Raw genomic sequence first — 19,477 nt, 5'->3', positions numbered from 1 at the left:
TCAACTTTCAGTTGTTGAGAAATAGAGTTGTGATTTACTACATTTACTATGTGTTTTGGGGTGGCCAGCTCGCTTACCGAATACGTTAAATTTCGCCGAAGGCTTACGAAGGAATCAAGAATATGATCACCCGTTGCCAGTGATTGGTTAGGGAGATTTCCATGGCGTACACTACTTAGCTGCATATAGATAGCTTCATCCACATAGATAAGCGATTATGTATGCACCTTGTCAACTTTGGAACCTATCCAATGGTAACGAGCCTTCTAGATAATTAGCATTTGAGGATTACCTAGGGCTACCTCGGTGTTAGTAGTAGTTATTTGTCAACGGAGAATGACGCCTAAAAAGGCACTATTTCTACGATTACCAGAAGCCCCATAACTTGAAGGGATCCCTTCTAATGTTCGGTGGCTCAATGATGAAAACCCCACTGTTGGTATGATAAGCCTATCATAGTGACCCTTAGACTAGCACCGTGACGTTACTCATTAACCGACTTCCTCATTGATTACCAGTCTTTATATCTAGGGATATGTATTATATCATCCTTAGGGAAGTTGGGATTTAATAGTATACCGAACAATTAGTGTACACCAATTCTCACCTAATATAGTACGTAGCTAGGATTTCCGACTCGATTATGAGTTAGTAGTATACGGACCAATAAGGAAGAATTGAGCTGTTGAACGACATTTCCAGATAAATGTGCTCTAGCACGTTAACAGTATCTTACGTTAGATTTATGCACATGTGTGTATTCTACACTGAATCTTGTCTACTATCCTCCCCTGACTATAATTCATGTTCATCTACTTCTCTAGTCTAAGAACGTCTGTTGTGTAACAACAGTGTTAAGAAACTGGAGATAGAAACCTTTTCTCAAGTCACGGTGCTGGTATGTCGATCATTCTTCAAAAGATTTAAAGTCAAACTCTCTAATAAAATGTCTAGCTTCGAGAAAATTTGGGTATTCCTTTCGCACACAATTTACTTCAAGTTCTAGAAGTATGTTTTCGAGATAGAAACTGTCCTACAGCAGACTTGGGTCAGATAACGTCCACAGCGACTTAGGTCAAAAGTCAGTTGCTAAGGAACATATGAAAGACGAACAAGACCTATCTCCAGCGCCTAGAAAAAGGACGACGGCCGTTTTTATTGCTATAATTTGCGGAATCGCCATATTGGCGTTCATCGGTCTCTTGACAAATGCGAAGTTCCACAATAATGTCGACCAAGTTCTTCCCTGCGGAAATTCATCTGCCCAGGCGTGGGCGCGTGGATGCTCATTCGATCAATTGATGTGGTCGTGGTATCCTAAACACTGCCCACACTACGCAAATGACGAATATCTCAACGTTCAACACTAGAAATTCTACTCTGATCCATATGCCAAGGAAGTTGTTGATGGTACCGATTGGACCAAAGTATTAGACAACGAAATATTGGTATACGGTGAACGAGGAGAACACTTGACCCATTGCATTTACATGTTCCTCAGTCTTGCACAAATCCTTCACGATAGTGGTAGGTATACCCAACGCTATGTAGACTATCCGCATATAGAGCATTGCGCTGGCATTCTTTTAGAAGCTATCTAAAAGGATATTCACTAGCATGATATCGAAACCTTTGCAGGCCGTGTTGTTTATGATCAGAACTGTTAAATACCCCGAGCTTATTCACCACGAAAGATAATTTAGTTCTTAATACGGGGTGCAGGCAATAGTAATTGGTATTATCCTAATATCAGAGATTTCTTCCCAAATATCCATAAATGGTAGGTATTCCTCCATATCGAACATACTCGCGCATACTATCGGATAAATTTTGTTTAACGCAACGTCAATCTTTAACTCTATGCCTCAATATCAGCCACATGGAAGAGAAGAAGGCTTGTCAGAGACAATGACCCGCAATCCACGGCTAAATGCAATGCAACCTCCCCATATGAGTCCCTCATATTAACATCAATAGATGCCTCTAAAAGCAGCTTTGCAACATTCTCATTATCACTCTGGACTGCTGAGAATAATGCAGTTCGTCCTAGGGAGTCCTTGACATTTAAGTCTATCTTCACTCCAAGCAATATACGGACTAGAGGCTCATCTTCACTTTCCACGGCCAGATGCAGTGCAGTTTTCCCGTTGCCGTCTTGTCTCCCAACATCAGCTCCTCGCTCTAAAAGAAGACGCGTAATCGATTCATTCCCCGCGCAAATTGCACGGTGAAGTGCGGGCTGGTCCCCATTTTGTTTAGTTCTTGGGATGGGAAGCTCAGGTAGGACGGAGTCGCTCTGAGTAAACTAAAAGATATTAATTCTGAGTCTCATATTGCCCAAGTTTGATGATATGGTCTTTTCAACTACCTTGTTTCTTAGAATGTCGATCTATGAGCCAGGCAGACTCAGAGGAGTGAAACTCGAGTTTGTGGTCACAGCCTCATTATATGGGAAAGACCAAAATTCATCATGTTTGGGGGGTTCATGAGGGATGGCTAATTCGCTATTGTTCACTAGGCATTGTCCAACGGCTTCCTCTAGAGCTCGAAGACGTTGCTTTTGATTGTATCCTTCGTAACTCCGTTAGAAGTCATTCTCTAGCTGACCTAATGAACGGGGCTGTCTCACTGTAGGTACGCTGAGCAATACGGTTCTGATTCCGTTTTCGCTCTTTTGAATCTTCGGGTCTTGTGCTGCTCACTTGGCAGTGCTGTGGGGTTACGACCTTGTCGCTAACGACGTTACTCATGCTGTCACTCGCTGGACCGGCCATAGGTAAAAGTAAGATTATATTCAAGGTCGACCAATTTGCAAAGTAGTATCAACCCTTCGATTGAAGGCAAACCCCTGGTCTTCTTATAACGACGGACTCCAGGGCGATCCCCGCCTTTTTGCATCTTTCAGTGGATTAGCACCTATTCGATACCATGAATGTCTTTGATGCGAGCATGCTAGCATGTACTACACGATTTATGCTTGCGCACCAGCGGAGCCCATTACGCGTACTAAGTTAATCGTCCAATAAGCTGGCTTTGGCTTGTTAAGCCCAAAGCTTGATACTGGTCTCCCGTCGGTTCTCCGCCACCGCCCTTTATTTTAATCCGATTGAAAACCTTTGGGCGTTAATGAAGCAGGAAATTTATAGGCTATATCCTGAGCTTGAGCAAGCTCGTGATAACGCGTAAAGGCTCGAGGCATTAAAATCTGCTGCTAAGGAGGCATGGGAGAATATTAGGGACGAGGTACTAGTGCGTCTTATCACAGGCGATGCCGTATCCTGTGCAAGCAGTAGCTACTTATTAGTTTCAGCGGTCGGCTAATGTTTGGATGTTTTATCAGCTAAGGAAAAGAAAAAGAGCCTATAGTCATAAACAATACTTAAGACAGTAATTTCTCCTATAAAAATGGAAAAATTCCGATTGGCCGCACGTGTTGATTTTGAAATCCCGGACCGTTCCAAGGGAAAAGCGAAACCTCTGTCGGAATGCGATTTGTCGACCCCCGTTCCACCCAGTTTCCCAAGATCGGCCATATCACTTCCGGTAAACTCTCTTATGAGCCTGTATCCCCTATCTCCAAAATTCTAATCCTGTTCGCTTATAATCCCGCCCTAGCGGAACTTAGGCAGGCTGGCTGACTGCCGGGATCCTTAACCCACTGAAAATGCTACGCTTTTCGAGGGATGTACAGTGCCATGAGATTAGTTTTTGACAAGCACTAAATTTTAGCGCATCACGCTAGATTGAAACAGGAAAACGCGGTATTAAATCGACTATCTATTACATACAGTTACCGTAATATTTTGTGAACCAACCAACCATATGCCTCGATTACATTAGAGATTATATCCTCAGAAAGCTCTAGTCAGTAATCTATCACGAAAGCTCGGAGCTATTTTAGATAATTGTCTCGTAATCCTATATTTCCCCCCGTTAGGGCTAAGCCATCGGACCCTAGGATGGCCAAACTGATACGGCGTGCATGAAGCAGTGGATTTATAGAAACCACCCAGAGATAAAATCACCAACTTTGAGCTACTTAGGAGAGCGTTAGGCGAGATAAACTGTAAAACCTATTAGAGATGATGCCTCAAAGGATACAAGCAGTTAAGTGTTGATATAGGGGGTTATACCAAGCACCGAATTTCGGTATAAGTATGGCAGAGATTATATTGGAGAGAGCGTAGAATCTAGACACCAAGCTGTATTGATCTATCATAAAGACCGCTAAAATTTAATATAGGGCTGCGGAGTAAAGTGGGTCGCTCAAAAAGCTTGTCATGGTAGATAGGTGACATTGTTTGAAAGGTGCATAGGTAACAGATTAGTTACAGTAAAGGGCACAAAGGTGGCATCAAAAGACCTTTTCATGCTAAATTCGATAAGTTCGTGCTATTTTGTTGCTATAGGTAGTTCTGAACGGGGCTACGCCATTGACCACGTTGGCTCTCCCGAGGGTATTAGTATGCAATCCGGCGAACAGACATCCGTGAGCCTATGGTAACGGGCACGGTAAAGGTCACCGCTTACGAGTGGGGGTGGGCCTAGCTCTACGCCACTATCTCGCTCCCCATGTGGCGTAGGCATCTGCAAGTGACTATGCAAGCTGCCGCAGCTGTTAGATAGCCAGCCGTGTCGTACAAGCGGTGAAATTTACATCGGCGGCTCAGAAATGTGGGCACATGTAGAACAGAAAGCTCGCTACAGCCTTAGTATTCCAAGGTTTCATTTTGCCTGTCACCTAGAATAGCCCCTTATTCCATTACTAACGAGAGATATAGATTACGTGGGTTCACTACCCACAGATAATATTGTGTTGGCACTGGTAGTTTTGTCTAGGTAGTTCTGAATCTTAGGTGAGGTACTATATGTCTCCGAGTCATTGATTATTTTATTTCAATGTCGCATTCATTTCCTTTCCAAGATTCACGTATAATTGTCACTCGCTCCGTCTTGCTTGGTCAGCACACCACTAGTGGTCAAAGCGAGTGACAATTACAATCTTGCTATTAGTACTGATTTTTCTATGTCATAATGATTATATTCAAATGTTCACTCTTCATTCAATTTCAAATGTTGCTTTACCTACACTCGTACTAGTAATTTGTAAGACCGAATACTAACTCGGAGCATCATGATATAATCCTCGCTAGATTGTATCCGCAATTTCTCTCCTCAGGTCCTTTGCTTCTAACCCACACCTTAGATACCAAGGTGTATGTCGTGACATGATACTCTCGCTTTCTCGCTTTTCCCTTATCAATAAATCAGGTCCGTAGTGTGCTGCTAATGCATAACTTGCCGACCACTCCTCCAATAGCCAATTTCTCATCGCCGCTCTTTGCACCTTTTGCCATCCATATATGCATGAAACTAGATAATGCTCCCATGTTGCGAACACTTCATCGCCATTTATAAGGAGCTCAGAATCTGTAGCGGATGTTGCGCCTAGCGCATAGTTTTCTATTGTCGAAAAAGACAGCGGGGTGTACTTTGATGGAAGTGCAGAGCTAGAACTAGAAAGGGTGTAGAATGCTGGACAACCTTCTAGCTAGGAGTTCAAAGTCGTCAGGCTCTCATTATAAAGTTGCAAGTCCGTACATTCTGGCGGAGTCCATCCAAATAGGAAAATGTCGAAGAAGCAATAAGCTGCGATGGCTTCAGCAGGCGTACGTCCGCAAGATGTGATATCTATACGAGTTTGATTGATAGCCGTTTTCTCTAAATTTTTCCCGTTCAAGTTTTGGTATGAACCTTGATTTTTGAGGATCCATGCTAGGAGCAGAACAATCGCGAGGTATGTGATAACTTGCACAAAGAGGATAAAAATCACTGTCCTAACGCCAAAATTTCGAAGGTGGTCATATTTCGTCCATCCTTCAGCGGCAACAGAGTCGTTGTCGCTGGATTGCGAGTCCTCCCCGAGGATCTTCTTATACTCGGCCATGGTTGCACTTAGGGTAGCTATCTACTAGTTAAATTATCTTCAATAAGTATTGATATACAATGAGATTACATAGTTCAGTATGGGGCAGGACGATATACCGCGACTTCAATCCCTAGAAGCTCTAAGACTGATGTAAGTCCAGCTTGCAATTTTTTGGTTACGCCCAAGAGAAACATTTGAAACTACTGAAGCATTAATTTGTACCTAGTTAGTATGGAAATGAAATTATTGAATGGTCGATTTAGTAATATTCCAGATTATTATATCTCACCTCATGGCTTACGAGGGTCTACGGGTTGCAATGGTCTAAAATTTACCAGAGCAATCCAAAAAGCTCATGTTGACCGTAAAAGTTTTTTATTGGGCCGCTATGAGCAAATACATAAACCGTAAGTGGATATAGCTTTGAGCCGCCACGGTGCAAGATCCAATGATTTCTTTAACAAATTCTTTTTTAATATTCAAGTCGTGACTGCGGCCGCTAGTTAGGGCCTCAGGCAGTCAATCGGGGCTCTGTGTAGATATCGGTATACTCAAAGATCTGCAAATTTGAGGGGTTTTCATAAATCTAACTTAGAATTACATATGCAATGAAGTTTCCAGCAATCAAAGTAGAATTATTAAGCACTTACAACACAAGAATTCCGGCCTAAATGAACGTGAATAGGGATACCTGATCTCGTATTGGTTAAAGACTTTAGACTAGCCCAAGTAAATTGGGGGTTTAGAGCAACATTTGAATCTAAGCTAATTTCCGGGTAATGCGACCTCATCTATAACCCGAGCTTACGAGATATAACCCTAACCTTACCCCTAGATGATTTGCAGAAACCTCGCACATATGCAAATATCAGTTGTTTCAAATGTTCCTTCCCTGAAAAATCCCTTTACTTTGGATAGGAAAACTGTCAACCTAACATGGCAAAATTCACAAAATCAAGTGAATATAATCGAGAATCTGAAGAAAGTCTGCTTACAGAATTTCGTCCGACACAGGAGAAGGAGCCAACACGAAACCATCATTACTATGCGATAATCATACCTTAGGTTTTATGCTTGATACTTTCTATCTTATTAACAGCTAGTCTGGGATTGAGATCGGAACCCTGTATTCCAAAGAATTTTTGGGCACCTACAGAGATCGGTACGTCCGCCGGATTAATGTTCTTCTTATCCACAGACCAATCTTGATTAAACTCATCTTCACAAGAACCTATAACAAGAGAGCTTCCCGCGACCACTAAAGAAACGCTTTTTACTGCCGCACTAAAGTATAACGAGGCGCACGAACTGTATCGGCCTGTCAACCCAAATGGACCCAAATATGTCGGTATACCGAGTCCAGAAATTGATGCCGCCTGGGATGATCTCATCGGAGGCAAGTCCTGCCTTGCAGCCTTGATTAGCATTGAATGACATCCCTATAGAACCAAGCTGACTGGAAGTTAAAAACTCAGCGGTCAACATTTTTGTATCGGAAGAGGAAGCCAAATTGCTGGGAGGAGGTTTATATCTTGATCCTGCTAGTGGTTTGTACATGGCCGAGTAAACGATCCCATTGTTGTCTTTGTCGGAACATTTTTTGAAACGGAAAAGAGCTTGTCACTAACTTGGAAGTATCAAGGGTCACTGTATTCCATGACCTGCATTGTCTAGTAAGTCTCAATAATCGAATTTGATATGAAGGGTCAAAATAAATCTCATTCTTTTCCCCTAAAACAAGAACATGATACGCCAATCTTTGCGTTTAGACTACTATACCCCGGAGAAGAATATGACAGCATGGCCATCTCATTTAGGTATGTTGGCTTCTTCTGCAATCCCCAATCTATCATGATACGGAATTGATCAACTTTCCACAGACAATTGCATTGATAGCCTTAGACAGAGTCTGATGTGTACCGGGGACATAACTCTTTCACCGATAATATGGACGACAAATAGAAATAGATTTATACCAAACTTTGAAGTGATTCATACCTGCCGGGATTATGAGTCATTGAAAGTTTAGGCAAATAATCGAGATTCTGCGGATCCAGATCACTGGGAAGAGAATGCAGCAAGGTTTCGTGCTTCTTTAAAGGGAGGAAGTTCAATTCCTGGACCTTTGGGAATTTCCAATGTTTTGTGTGATTAGTTAGACTTTGCCTCGAATAGATCATACTCTGATTTCTATTTGCATCTTCTTGACATCTCCTTTAACGCCAGCTCCATCTTCAAATGCTTACAAAACTAAGCAGGGTTTGACTCTAAGCCCTTTAGCTTATTGACTCACATTTTTGTACTTCGACTAAGTCTTCGTGAAATATTTCAAGTTGACGGGTCCTTGATTTTTTCATCAAAACATTATATAAGCCGCAGCTAGTCAGGGAGTGTATTTTATTGCCAACATCTATAATACGAATAGTCCGACTGCTCCACCAGAATATGACAGCGGGTATTAGATTCTCTAGAATACATGCCAGTGATAAACACGCATTCCGAGCTGCGTATTACCTGTCAGCCTTCTCAGATAGCCTAATATCTGTAGCATTCTATGAAGAGTAAGCCTTTAAGTTGCGAGAGCGAAGTACCTAGGCACTTGCATGTGGCCAGGGGAGAGACAGTTTTTCATAGTCTCCATATATAGCATGATGTATGTTCAAGCTAATTCCACTCGCTTCCCTTGGTCCCAAATCGATACATCTCTTCTGCTGTCAATCCGCAAGAACCAAAAAGAAGGTTAGCGGTCGTACCGGCTGTTTCATTTCGGTGGGTTTTGTATTTTTGTAACAGTTCATGAGAGTAGTGATAGGAGTGCTCAAATCTCGAAAGCTTTATATCTAGAGGCCTCTCGTTGGCAAGAGCACGAATCAGCCGGTGCCATTCGTATGTGCAATGTAAATCATGAAACTGTCCAGATATTGGACGAAGGTGGATATAGGATCCTGTAAGAACCTCGGCGGCCGTTACTGGAGTATAGTCCATTATTCTCCAATCAATCTCATGGCTGTGGACGCGGAAGAATTCGTTATGTAGCTCCTTGTCCCAGCATGGTACTGGATACCATGCAAAGGAAAACATGTCAAAACGACAATCCAATGCTTTAGCCTCAGCTGGAGTTGAACCGCAGTGAAGGATGTCTGCTGGCGCAACTGGAGGAGAAATAAGATAGGCATGGGCTGTAAGTAAAAGATAGATGACCAATATCAAGGCTCCGTAAGTCATTTTCGAGGAATAATTGACTATAACGAATATGGACGGAGATTCGCTATTTCCTGCGAGAAGAACTGCATTGACTATGAAATATGACAATCTGCTTCGAATTAATAAACGTAACAAAGTCTGTAAATAAATTACCTAGGTATACTCCAGGGCTTCTTCAAATCTTCGTATATTTTAAGGATTACGTGATGAGGAACCTTGAACCCTTCCAAGCTTGGAAGTCGGTTTTTCTTGTAATACGTAAGTAAAAGCTTTATAATAAATCTCAAAGATAAAATCTAGCTAGTAATCTTATATCAACTCTATCATCAAGGGATCATAGGGATTGTCCATGATTCACCACTGGTATAATAGCAGAAGAGTACTAGATTATAATTAATTAATCTAGGGGAGATAAATAGTCATAACTAATTACTTGAGGAGGTCTTAAGACTTAGTTTTAAATCCAATCTAATATATTATTTTGGATGATAAAAATTTAATTGAAGTAAAGAGATGAGTCAAAGACGAATGCAATCAAAATTACTATGAACCATCAATCAAAAGGTCGGAACAACTATGACGGAGTTCTGTTCCGGTAGCTCTAAATAATCGCGACAAAAAAGGTATGCTTTAATGAAATAGTCAACAACCCAACCATGGCTCCGCCATCTGTGTCCAATTAAAAAAACAAAGCAAGGGCCTCAAAGATCGGAAAAGTAGAATCTGACGGTCATGTTCGAAGGCCATGGACACCCTCGGCATGCCTCCGCAAGTGCATCTCGTGTAGGACAGACAAATCGCAAAAATTACATTTCCGGTCCGTCAAATGTGATGTCCTGAAATGCCTCTTAACTCCATTATAGTCGCAGTATGTCTTAGGGCATTGGAAGCATGTGAATGTTTGCTCTGCATTCGGTATGTTTCCCGCCAGAGGTACGTCCCTTCTCCCACGACGTAGTCGGCGGCGTATAGGTCTTTATCTTTCGAGCTGGCGGAGAGGGAACTGCATCGTCACTATTGGACGGCGTAGAGCGCTTCCGTCGTCCCCGAAGAGGCCCACCCTCCTGAAAGCTGCAATATTGTATTCCAGCAGCAACAGCTTTGTTGCGCCGCGTCCACTCGTCTTCTAATGAATCGGTGGTGGGATAAGTAAAGAACGTCTCCACGAGAAGAATCTGGTCCGATGGCATTTCAAACTCCTTCCATAATACCTCACGCGTAGGCTCATCACTGACAGCTCCACTAGTTAGCTATCTTTCAATGTCAATCACCGCCTGTTTCCGACTAAAACGCGGTGTGTTTCTTTCCGCCGTTTTTCTTGCAGACGCCGGCGTAGATTATGGACTTAACGCTTCTGGTCCTCCAGCATCGCCCGTAATGCTGGGTTGTGAGAGCGATCAGCGCACTAGGTCTCTAAATCGACTTGCTAGTGTATGGCTGATTGCAGTTCTGGGTCTTTTTCCACTAATTCCCGAATCGTTAGTATGGATAGAAGAGCATGTCAAACAGAGAACCGCAAGTCAACTAACTTTATGCACAGCTGCAGGGCCACGTACGAAGCGGTTGAACTGACGAAGCCTCTGCTTCTCGTTTGGATAGTTGGCCTTCAACTTCTTGTAGAAAACGTAGAGACATCTTCGACTCTTTCTTGGTCAAATATCACATTGAAGGGAAAGCCGTCTGGATCCACGATAGTCACCATCTGACCTCCTCCCGGGGCTTCAGATAATTTTTGGACTGGGGATGCTCCTGGTACATTCAAGGCCCTATAAGTAAATTAGTCACGTATGATTAGCATTTGGCGAGAGTTGCTCTTACTTCTCGAATTCCTCTTCCGACTCAACTGCGAATACTCCTCCTAAGAACTTCTTCGGTCCTTTGGTTGCGTAATAAACATACTGATCGACTCCATAACCTCGGAACCAGACTTCGTTTTCGGTTCTTTTTGCTACCTCCGTTCCGAAATCTAGAAGGTTTAGTTTGCATTCGACACATGAGGCAACCGCGTGACACAAACTTAGCATGAAATCGGATAATACGTCCAAATCTGGATGCTGATATCGCATATGGGAGAGCCTGCCCAAACGAGCACGGTCTTCAGCCTTATGACCCTGGACTGGAGCCAATGCGCTTGAGACATTGGCTCTCGAGAGGCGCTCGTGTCGGGCACAGAGTCTCCGTGGTTGGCCTTGACCGAAAATTCCGTAACTGCCATTGTGAGGATAGGTAAGACGCTGATAGGTAAGACGCTGAGATGCCAAATTGGAAAGGTCGAGAAAGCCTAAAGGTGATGTGCACTGTTGCATGAAACTAATAGGGGCCGATTGATAGATGTGATTGAACATTGAACACTCTATTATACTGTACCCAGTCAAAGGCCCCACATCCTCTTCGCCACAAGGGCGCGGTGGGACCTATGTTGCGGAGGCTTGAAGTGCCTCAGTCTGGATATAAATTCAATGTCGCGTAATTACACCCAGTTTGCCATTTTTTCAGAAGAATTACAAACCTTGTGCTCAGGCGCAATTGCAATCTCTAATATAAAACTGCATTTCTTACGCTCCACGTATCCATAAACGAAATGGTCTTCAAGCGACTGGTCCGTTTCGCCATAGGAGACCGTATCTCCTTTGGCGATCTTCTCAGCGTCAATGGCGACACATACAAAGTCAGACGATTGACTGGTGACCCTTTCACTATGTTGATGACCACTGAGGATATTGTACAAGTCGATGAGGTAGGTCTTGCATCAAACAAGTTCCCGTCTTCCCCTTTAACAACCATCCAGCTACTCTGTCCCATTGATCATACTCCGTTCATCATCTTCGTTAAGCCGGCCCATGCGCTAGCTGGTCCTTTTGATACCATTGAAATTCACCCCGACGCTCGTGAAATGCTCGACTACGAAGGCGAGTTGACCGTCGTTGTGGGCCGAGATGCGAAGAATATTTCCGAAAATGAGGCATTGGACTATGTCCTGGGTTATACGGCCGGAAATGACCTGTCTGCGCGGAATTTCCAGCTCCCCGAGGCCTCTGGGATGCAATTTGGCTATTCCAAATCATTTGATCAATTTGGACCTATTGGACATACCATTGTTGCGGCCAGTGAGATTCCCGATCCTCAGGATCTCCGTCTGGTTACCAGGGTCAACGGGCAGGTCAAGCAGCAGACCAGTACAATTGACATGATCTGGAGCGTCCGGCAGATTATCAGCCACCTCTCACGGGGCATAACTCTTCGGAAGGGAACCGTGATCATGACTGGCACACCAGCTGGCGTGGGATTTTTCAACCGGGAATTTCTCAAGGTTGGGGATGTGGTGGAGGTGGAGATCGAAGGCGTGGCGTCCGTCAAAATGAAATCCGGTATACTTGATATCGCTGTGGAGACAACATTGCATACTATCTACTATCTGATATGGAGAGAACAATATTATCCTAAAAAGTTATGCGCCAGATCTCGGCGGACGGAAGTTGCCACAATCCGTAGTTCGCCCCTTCCCGTTACCATAACGCATCATCATCTTCCTAACATCACATCACTACCAGCATCATCATTCACACATCAACAGCTGGCTCAGACTCACGTACTTGTGTACTGATAATGCAATCTGGTGCTCTCTCTCGACCAGTAGGCCGTCGGCGACCCAAGACGTCCAAGCAGGAACGCGTGTGCCCGTTATGTTCTAAGGAGTTCTCCAAGGCGGAACATTTGGCCAGGCATTATAGATCCCACACGAAGGAAAAGCCGTTCCTTTGCGCGGACTGCGGAAGGGGTTATAGCAGACAGTGAGTGTAGCTCTTCACCGGGTTGACCAAATCAAAAGAAAAAGGAATTGATTAGGATGTTCATCCTTTCATTAAGGGACACATTGCTTCGCCATACGCGGTCCCATTACCGCAGAGATGGATCGGGGGACGTTCTGCATTCACAGGAGGGAATGGGCGTCCCTCATGTCACTCCTCCCACGACTGAGTGTGGTCTGGAAGTGCTTGCCGCGACAACATGCCATCCATTGTCGCCGTCACATTCGTCACCATCTACGAGTAATATTGCAACGATAGGGACGCCTTCAAATGACGCAATAGAACGTGTAGAGCCGGCAACTGTGTCTGGGGACGCTGATACAAATGACTCGTTGGCATTGGATTTCCCTATCTCGTTTTCACAGGATCCAAGTAGTGATTTCCAGGTTAACGAAACCCTGAATTTGTCGGATATACTCAACGTCGAGCTAGAGTCAGGATGGAATTCTTGGCTGATGGACGACAACTTCGACTTGGATGCCTTGAACTCGTCCTTATTGCAAGCCACTACTGGAGACTTCATGACTGTTGATCGGATGCCGGATGAGGGTCCGCTTGCCACTGGATCATTTAGCGTTGACCAACAGGCAACGAACGCGGCATTGGCGCCTAGTGGGGATGAAATAACAGAGAAATGGCACACCTACTGTGGGCAGGCCACGTCGGGCGTCATATCCCCAGATCCAGCGAATGACTGCAATCAAATTGACGAGTCTTATCGCCACGAGCTCGCTAAGCGTCTTCAGCAACGTTTGCAAGCCGGTATTCTTCCTTCAACCACTTTCCTAGTAAGATCTACTACTTTCATTCTTTGTGTGCCATCACCCGGTCTCCGAAAGTGGTACAAAGGCGGAAGGAGGGAAATTTTAAGGAATTAGGCGCTGACTGATATGTAGCATCTCTGCCTGCAGGCGTATTTCTCCCATTTTCATCCCATATTTCCTGTCATCCATGAGTCATCCTTCCTGCCCTCTAAGCAGAATGCCGTTCTTCCTCTGTCCGTTTGCTCTGTAGGGAGTCTCTTTCTCAGCTCCCAACGAGCAATCGAGCACAGAATTAGCTTATTTGAAAGACTCCAAAAAGCAGTTTTATCTTCAGTGAGTCAGGAGGCCCGTCCGTTTCGCGGAGTCAATCGGTCTTGAGCAGCAACATTAATCGAGAGTCTGGCAATACAGTGGGACGTTATGATCACTCAACGTTCAGCTTCAAAAATTGTGGCCATTCAGTCGGCCTTACTAGGACAGACATTCGGTCTTCTTATGGGAGTACGTTCTTTGCCAGCCACAGGATTCTCTTACTCTGTTATTTGAATCATGTACTATGTGCAAAGGCTAACTTATTACCTCTGCTTTCTTTCTGCAGAAGCCCAAAGATCTGGCGGGAATCGAAGCTTTTCATGGAAGTATAATTGCAGTGAGTTTTGGCAAACCGTCTTGTCTCGACAAGAGACGCTTGGAAATGCTGACTATGGCAAAGTTGGCTCGTAAAGTCCGACTACTTTGGCATACAGAATCACTAGAACTACCCACAAACCTTTCAAGCCTCCCGAATGACAAATTGCAATCCTCGTGGAAGCATTGGGTCTCCCTAGAGGAGAGAAAACGGTGAACCTACCATTTTTACCCGGTCGATATAACCTCACTAATATCCTACAGCGCTGTGCTCGGAATATTTATACTTGATGCTGAGTTAGCGAAGACTCATCATCATGAGCCATGCCTACGTCCTTCCATTGAGCGTCTACCGGTCATCTCCTCAGATGAGATGTTTGCTGCAAGCAATGCAAATGCATGGAGGGAGCTGGTTCTGCAACAGGTCGATGAAGGATCGAATTCTTCGAGTGACGAGTGAATTCCAACTCTGTGCCACTCTTGAGTCCATCAGTGCTATGGCCTGCGAGTGCCAGGAACCTTTCTCGACTACAACCCATGCAGCCGAGAAGTGCCAGGAAATGCTTCTATCATGGTACAAGACGCATCTATCTGCTGCTGCTCCTGGTGAGGCCTGGGCATATCCATTAAGGATTCTCTGGCATGCCATTTTCATCCTCTTATACTCGGATATCGGTGCGCTTGAGCGAGCCTGTGGTAGAGACGGCCCTGAAGCAGCTCGAGAAGCCATTGGATACGCTCGAGAGTGGGCAAATTCCCAGGACGCGATCAGATCTCTAATACATGCTGTCTGCATCAGAAAACACTTCGAGTCAATGTCCATTGGGTCTGAGTGTCCACTACAGATCCCCACCTGCCTTTACCATTGTGGTATCATCTGGTTTTGCTTTGGGCATATCGGGAATAGCAGCAACGGAGCTATCATGGAACGCAACTTTCCAGAATTAGATCTGGCTGGAGTGCATGTTGGCGAACTCGGTGCAGCAGAATTGAGGAACACTCAAGTCGAGCGGAAGGCTGCGAATCAGGTCTTCGGGATAATCGGCCTCCTGAAGAGCATACGGTATTGGAAGTTATCTTTAAGCCTCGCTTCAGCCTTGCTTGCGCTTATCGAGGGGCAGGAGAATGTTTTCTAAATTTAGGACCATTGTGTATCAAATCACTACGGTGTGAATTCTTCTCTCAGGGTTTCCAGCATCTCATATTAAGGTATCTCACATGATGCGACCAGCAAAGATCCGGTATTAAGAACAAGTGAACTACTTCGCTACGAAATATATTTCAATCCGTTTCGTAAATTTTTTGGCACCGTAGCTAATAAATAGCAACGTAGGGCGCATTTTTTGTAAGCCAGTACATCTACTATCGACTGACACGATATTACTAGGAAATAGAGACATCCAGAAATTATTCGAAAACCAGAGCGACCCCAAGATGATGACCCTCTGGCGAAAAGTGTGGGGCCCCACCATGGGGACAGACAGCGCGGGGACATCCAGGTAAACATAGGTGCCACATTTATATCCTCGGCAGTTTGAGTATCAAGCCGAGGAGAATGAATATCTCGAGCGGAGTATAAGTTTTCTTACCCAAGACCCTTCTTCTTCTTCCCCCAAGCTGTGATATCTCTGCTGGTTCTTAGTATACTCTCCCTTGCCTCTGACTCCTCTCTTTTCCCACTCCGAATTATGGCAAGCCAAGCAGTACCTCGGAAGCTTTGGCAACATCCCTGTCCAGCGTCGACGAACATCGGCCGTTTCCGAGACACTCTGGAGAGACACACTGGAAAATCCTTCCCTGTAAGTTACGGCGCACAGCATGTCCCGTTGCTACCACGGATACTGCAGTCTCGTTGACCAAACCAAAGACCTTCCATGACCTCCACCGCTACTCCATCCAGCACAGGTCTTCGTTCTGGGACTTTTGTTGGGGATATTTCCAACTCATACATGAGGGTTTGTATGATGTAGTCGTGGACGAAACAGCCCCAATCGACACCATTCCTCACTGGTTTGACGGTGTCAGGTTGAACTTTGCAGAGAATATTCTTTTCTCAAGCGACGCCGGAGACCGGCTACGAGGGAAAGAAGACGACAAGGTTGCAGTTGTCGAGGTGCGTGAGGCAGGCGCCGAAGGAGCAACTTATGTGACCTGGAAGGAACTGCGCAACATGACCGGACGCCTAGTCCAGGCACTGAAGGCCCATGGAGTAAAACGAGGAGACCGTATTGCAGTCTGTGCAAGCAACAGCGTCGACACATTACTCGTGTTCCTGGCGGCTACTGCCCTCGGCGCCATTTTTTCCTCGATGTCCACAGACATGGGCACCAGAGGGCTTCTTGACCGGCTGCTGCAAATCAAGCCTGTTTGTCTCTTCATGGATGACTTCGCGGTTTACAGTGGGAAGAAGGTAGATTTACGCCCGAAAATGGCGGAACTTGCCAAAGAATTGGACGGAGTCGCTGAGTTCCGGGGGTCGTTGCTCAACCCCGATTCTCGTCTCCAGCCGATATCAGTGACGTCCCTAAAGCTTGCACGTTGGACGACTTCCTCGCTAAAGCGCCACATGATCGTCTGGAGTTTGCACGAGTGCGGTTCCGCGATCCGTTTCTTGTGGTATATTCGTCTGGTACCACTGGGCAGCCCAAATGCATCATCCACTCCGTTGGGGGTGTGCTGTTGAACGCTCACAAAGAAGGCGGCCTCCATCAAGAAATGCGTTCCGACAGCGTGATCCTGCAGTACACAACCACGGGCTGGATCATGTATCTGGCGCAGGTCCAAGGTCTCCTCTTCGGGGCGCGAATCATCCTGTATGACGGAAATCCGTTCTTGCCGCATGTTTCAGTCTTGATCGAATTGGCTGCAAAGGAGAGGTACGCTATCATATAAAGTTTCGAGTCTCTTCCCACCCCGGCTTTCTCCTTGCGATTACCATAACTCAAGTTGCACATGACCCAAAACATAGTCCACGAGGCTGATAATTTATGATAGGGTCAGTCACCTAGGAATATCCCCACGGTATCTGTACGAACTGCAGCGATGCAAGATCAATCCGCGAGAGATCGCAGACCTGCAGTGTCTGCAGCTGGTCACGAGCACCGGAATGGTGCTGCCCGATTCCCATTTCGAATGGTTCTACGATGTCGGCTTCCCCCCAAACGTCCGTCTGAATAATATTTCCGGCGGGACGGACATTGCGGGCTCTTTTGGCACCGGTAATGCTCTGCTGCCAGTCTACGTGGGTGGGTGCGCCGGCTTGTCCCTGGGCATTCCTGTTGAGGTGTATGATCCATCCATAGACAGGGGTGGAGCCAAGGGAGTGGCTGTTGCCGATGGCATACCCGGGGAACTGGTGGCCACAGCTGCCTTCCCCAACATGCCGGTTGGCTTCTGGGGCCAAGACGGTGACAAACGTTATCACCAAGCGTACTTTGCTGAGTTTGACCGTATGTTAGAGTCCAGCTGCAAGCGGGAAACTAGCCGCCATCTGGAGATAAGTATGCTAATCAAAAGTATGTCTCTACTAGGCGTCTGGACGCATGGAGACTTTGTCTCCATCCATCCCACCACGAAACAGCTGTTTTTCCACGGACGCGCCGATGGGGTACTTAATCCGTCAGGTGTCCGGTTTGGCTCATCAGAGATCTATCAGGTCATTGAGAGCGATTTTGCCGATGAGGTCGAGGACTCGCTCTGTGTAAGCCAACGGAGGCCTTCTGATAATGACGAAAGGGTGGTATTGTTCCTCAAAATGAAGCCAAACACTACTTTTAATGCAGACCTCACGAAAAGAGTGAGAGCCGGTATTCGAAAACGGATGAGCGCACGTCATGTTCCGTCTTATATCTTTCCCACTCCTGAAATACCAGTGAGTATTCTCGCCTTTCAACATGATTGATTACTAGAAATTCAGCTGATGGTGAATCAACCAGACTACAGTGAACTTCAAGAAGGTCGAGCTGCCTGTGAAACAGATTATATCTGGAGTACACATCCAACCATCCAGTACACTTGCAAATCCCGATTGCCTAAAGTATTACGTCCAGTTTTTTGACATTGAGAAGATGGCAGCGAGGGAGAGCAGACTCTAAACGGATGTAAAGATGGTCGATATTATTATTATGATCCAAGGTATAATATTATTAATGGGGTACAATTGGGTCCCGTAAAGCACGATGTTATCTAAGGGTTGTCTTCCCTTCTAAGCGCCTTTTGCGTTAGATATACTATTTCCTGCGAATAAATACGGCATCCACGCTAGAAATCAGTGTGATATTCTTGAAGTTTTAGGGGCTATCAAGGTTTTCTTATCTTATAATACCGTTTCGTTATCAGAGACTAATTTTTACTTTTTGGTTAAGTTATATCGCATATATGGGTATACTATCCAAGGTTTCTCCTAAATAGCACCTTTCAGACCAGCCTACGTACTCATCACTGTCTTGCTACACGGGAGAGTCTGGATAATGCCTGAGCTTTTGCGAGAAAGTATCGTACCGTACAAGCAGTTCTTCAGGCGACTATGACCAATTCGCAGCATGGTTGCCCGTTCCATTAGAAGATAGAGAAGTATAGGTAAGTATAACGTAGGATTCTTCTAATATAGTGACGACTAGACTAGTTTGTCGTGCGTAGTATATTAATTACCGTCTCGAATTAAGTTTCGAGTTATAAGTAAATATATCTTAGTTAGTAGCGGAAATAAGCTAGTAGCTAAGGCTGCTAACCCCGATCCCGATAACGAGAATAGCGGCACTAATAAAATATGTCGAAATATTTACCGATCAACTCGATTTCCAGTAGTCTGGGATGGTGATGATAGCAGCAACCATTTCCTGGGGCTACCTACAGCTGCTCGATTTTATCCTCTAAATGACTAGCAGTTCTGTTTTCGTAATATCTTCGTAAAACCCTGGAATTGGCGAAAGGTGCTTGCTGGTGACAATGTCTTGTACTTCCATGCAACGGGCCTGATAGAGGTAAATGTCAAAAATAGTCAATGCCTTGCATTTACAATCGTTCATATGATGTTATTTTGGCATGTTTGTGTACGTAGCCCAATCCTCATGTTGCTATTTTCAAACCACTCAGGCTGAGTGATCCTAGAACGTAATATGAGTGATGAGTTTATCTAAAGCGCT

General features: G+C 45.0%; 6 protein-coding genes across 6 annotated transcripts; 4 read left to right on the top strand and 2 right to left on the bottom strand.

Moving 5' to 3' along the window:
* Window positions 1-5,551: 5,551 nt before the first annotated feature.
* N7446_001410 (uncharacterized protein) lies at window positions 5,552-5,947 on the bottom strand (the record flags this gene model as incomplete). Its single annotated transcript, XM_058510159.1, has 1 exon — window positions 5,552-5,947. The coding sequence occupies one exon, from the start codon at window positions 5,945-5,947 to the stop codon at window positions 5,552-5,554; it is 396 nt and encodes a 131-aa protein (XP_058375695.1).
* Window positions 5,948-10,008: 4,061 nt separating this feature from the next.
* Window positions 10,009-11,439, bottom strand: N7446_001409 (uncharacterized protein; the record flags this gene model as incomplete). The annotated part of the gene is made up of 5 exons (XM_058510158.1): window positions 10,009-10,383; window positions 10,690-10,746; window positions 10,797-10,899; window positions 10,952-11,099; window positions 11,151-11,439. The coding sequence occupies 5 exons, from the start codon at window positions 11,437-11,439 to the stop codon at window positions 10,009-10,011; spliced, it is 972 nt and encodes a 323-aa protein (XP_058375694.1).
* Window positions 11,440-11,714: 275 nt separating this feature from the next.
* N7446_001408 (fumarylacetoacetate hydrolase family protein) lies at window positions 11,715-12,737 on the top strand (the record flags this gene model as incomplete). The annotated part of the gene is made up of 2 exons (XM_058510157.1): window positions 11,715-11,870; window positions 11,922-12,737. 2 exons carry the CDS (start codon window positions 11,715-11,717, stop codon window positions 12,735-12,737), a joined length of 972 nt encoding a protein of 323 aa, XP_058375693.1.
* Window positions 12,738-13,076: 339 nt separating this feature from the next.
* Window positions 13,077-13,820, top strand: N7446_001407 (uncharacterized protein; the record flags this gene model as incomplete). Its single annotated transcript, XM_058510156.1, has 1 exon — window positions 13,077-13,820. The coding sequence occupies one exon, from the start codon at window positions 13,077-13,079 to the stop codon at window positions 13,818-13,820; it is 744 nt and encodes a 247-aa protein (XP_058375692.1).
* Window positions 13,821-14,650: 830 nt separating this feature from the next.
* N7446_001406 (uncharacterized protein) lies at window positions 14,651-15,469 on the top strand (the record flags this gene model as incomplete). Its single annotated transcript, XM_058510155.1, has 1 exon — window positions 14,651-15,469. The coding sequence occupies one exon, from the start codon at window positions 14,651-14,653 to the stop codon at window positions 15,467-15,469; it is 819 nt and encodes a 272-aa protein (XP_058375691.1).
* Window positions 15,470-16,021: 552 nt separating this feature from the next.
* On the top strand, window positions 16,022-18,427 carry N7446_001405 (acetoacetyl-CoA synthase; the record flags this gene model as incomplete). Its single annotated transcript, XM_058510154.1, has 6 exons — window positions 16,022-16,132; window positions 16,201-16,732; window positions 16,840-17,209; window positions 17,328-17,782; window positions 17,864-18,204; window positions 18,269-18,427. The coding sequence occupies 6 exons, from the start codon at window positions 16,022-16,024 to the stop codon at window positions 18,425-18,427; spliced, it is 1,968 nt and encodes a 655-aa protein (XP_058375690.1).
* Window positions 18,428-19,477: the final 1,050 nt, after the last annotated feature.

This window comes from Penicillium canescens, assembly GCF_028828765.1.
Source record: "Penicillium canescens strain IBT 15451 chromosome Unknown utg000002l_segment0_segment0, whole genome shotgun sequence".
Taxonomy (NCBI): Eukaryota; Fungi; Ascomycota; class Eurotiomycetes; order Eurotiales; family Aspergillaceae; genus Penicillium; species Penicillium canescens.
Note: the sequence above shows the minus strand (reverse complement) of the source record. Positions and strands in the feature narration are given on the sequence as shown.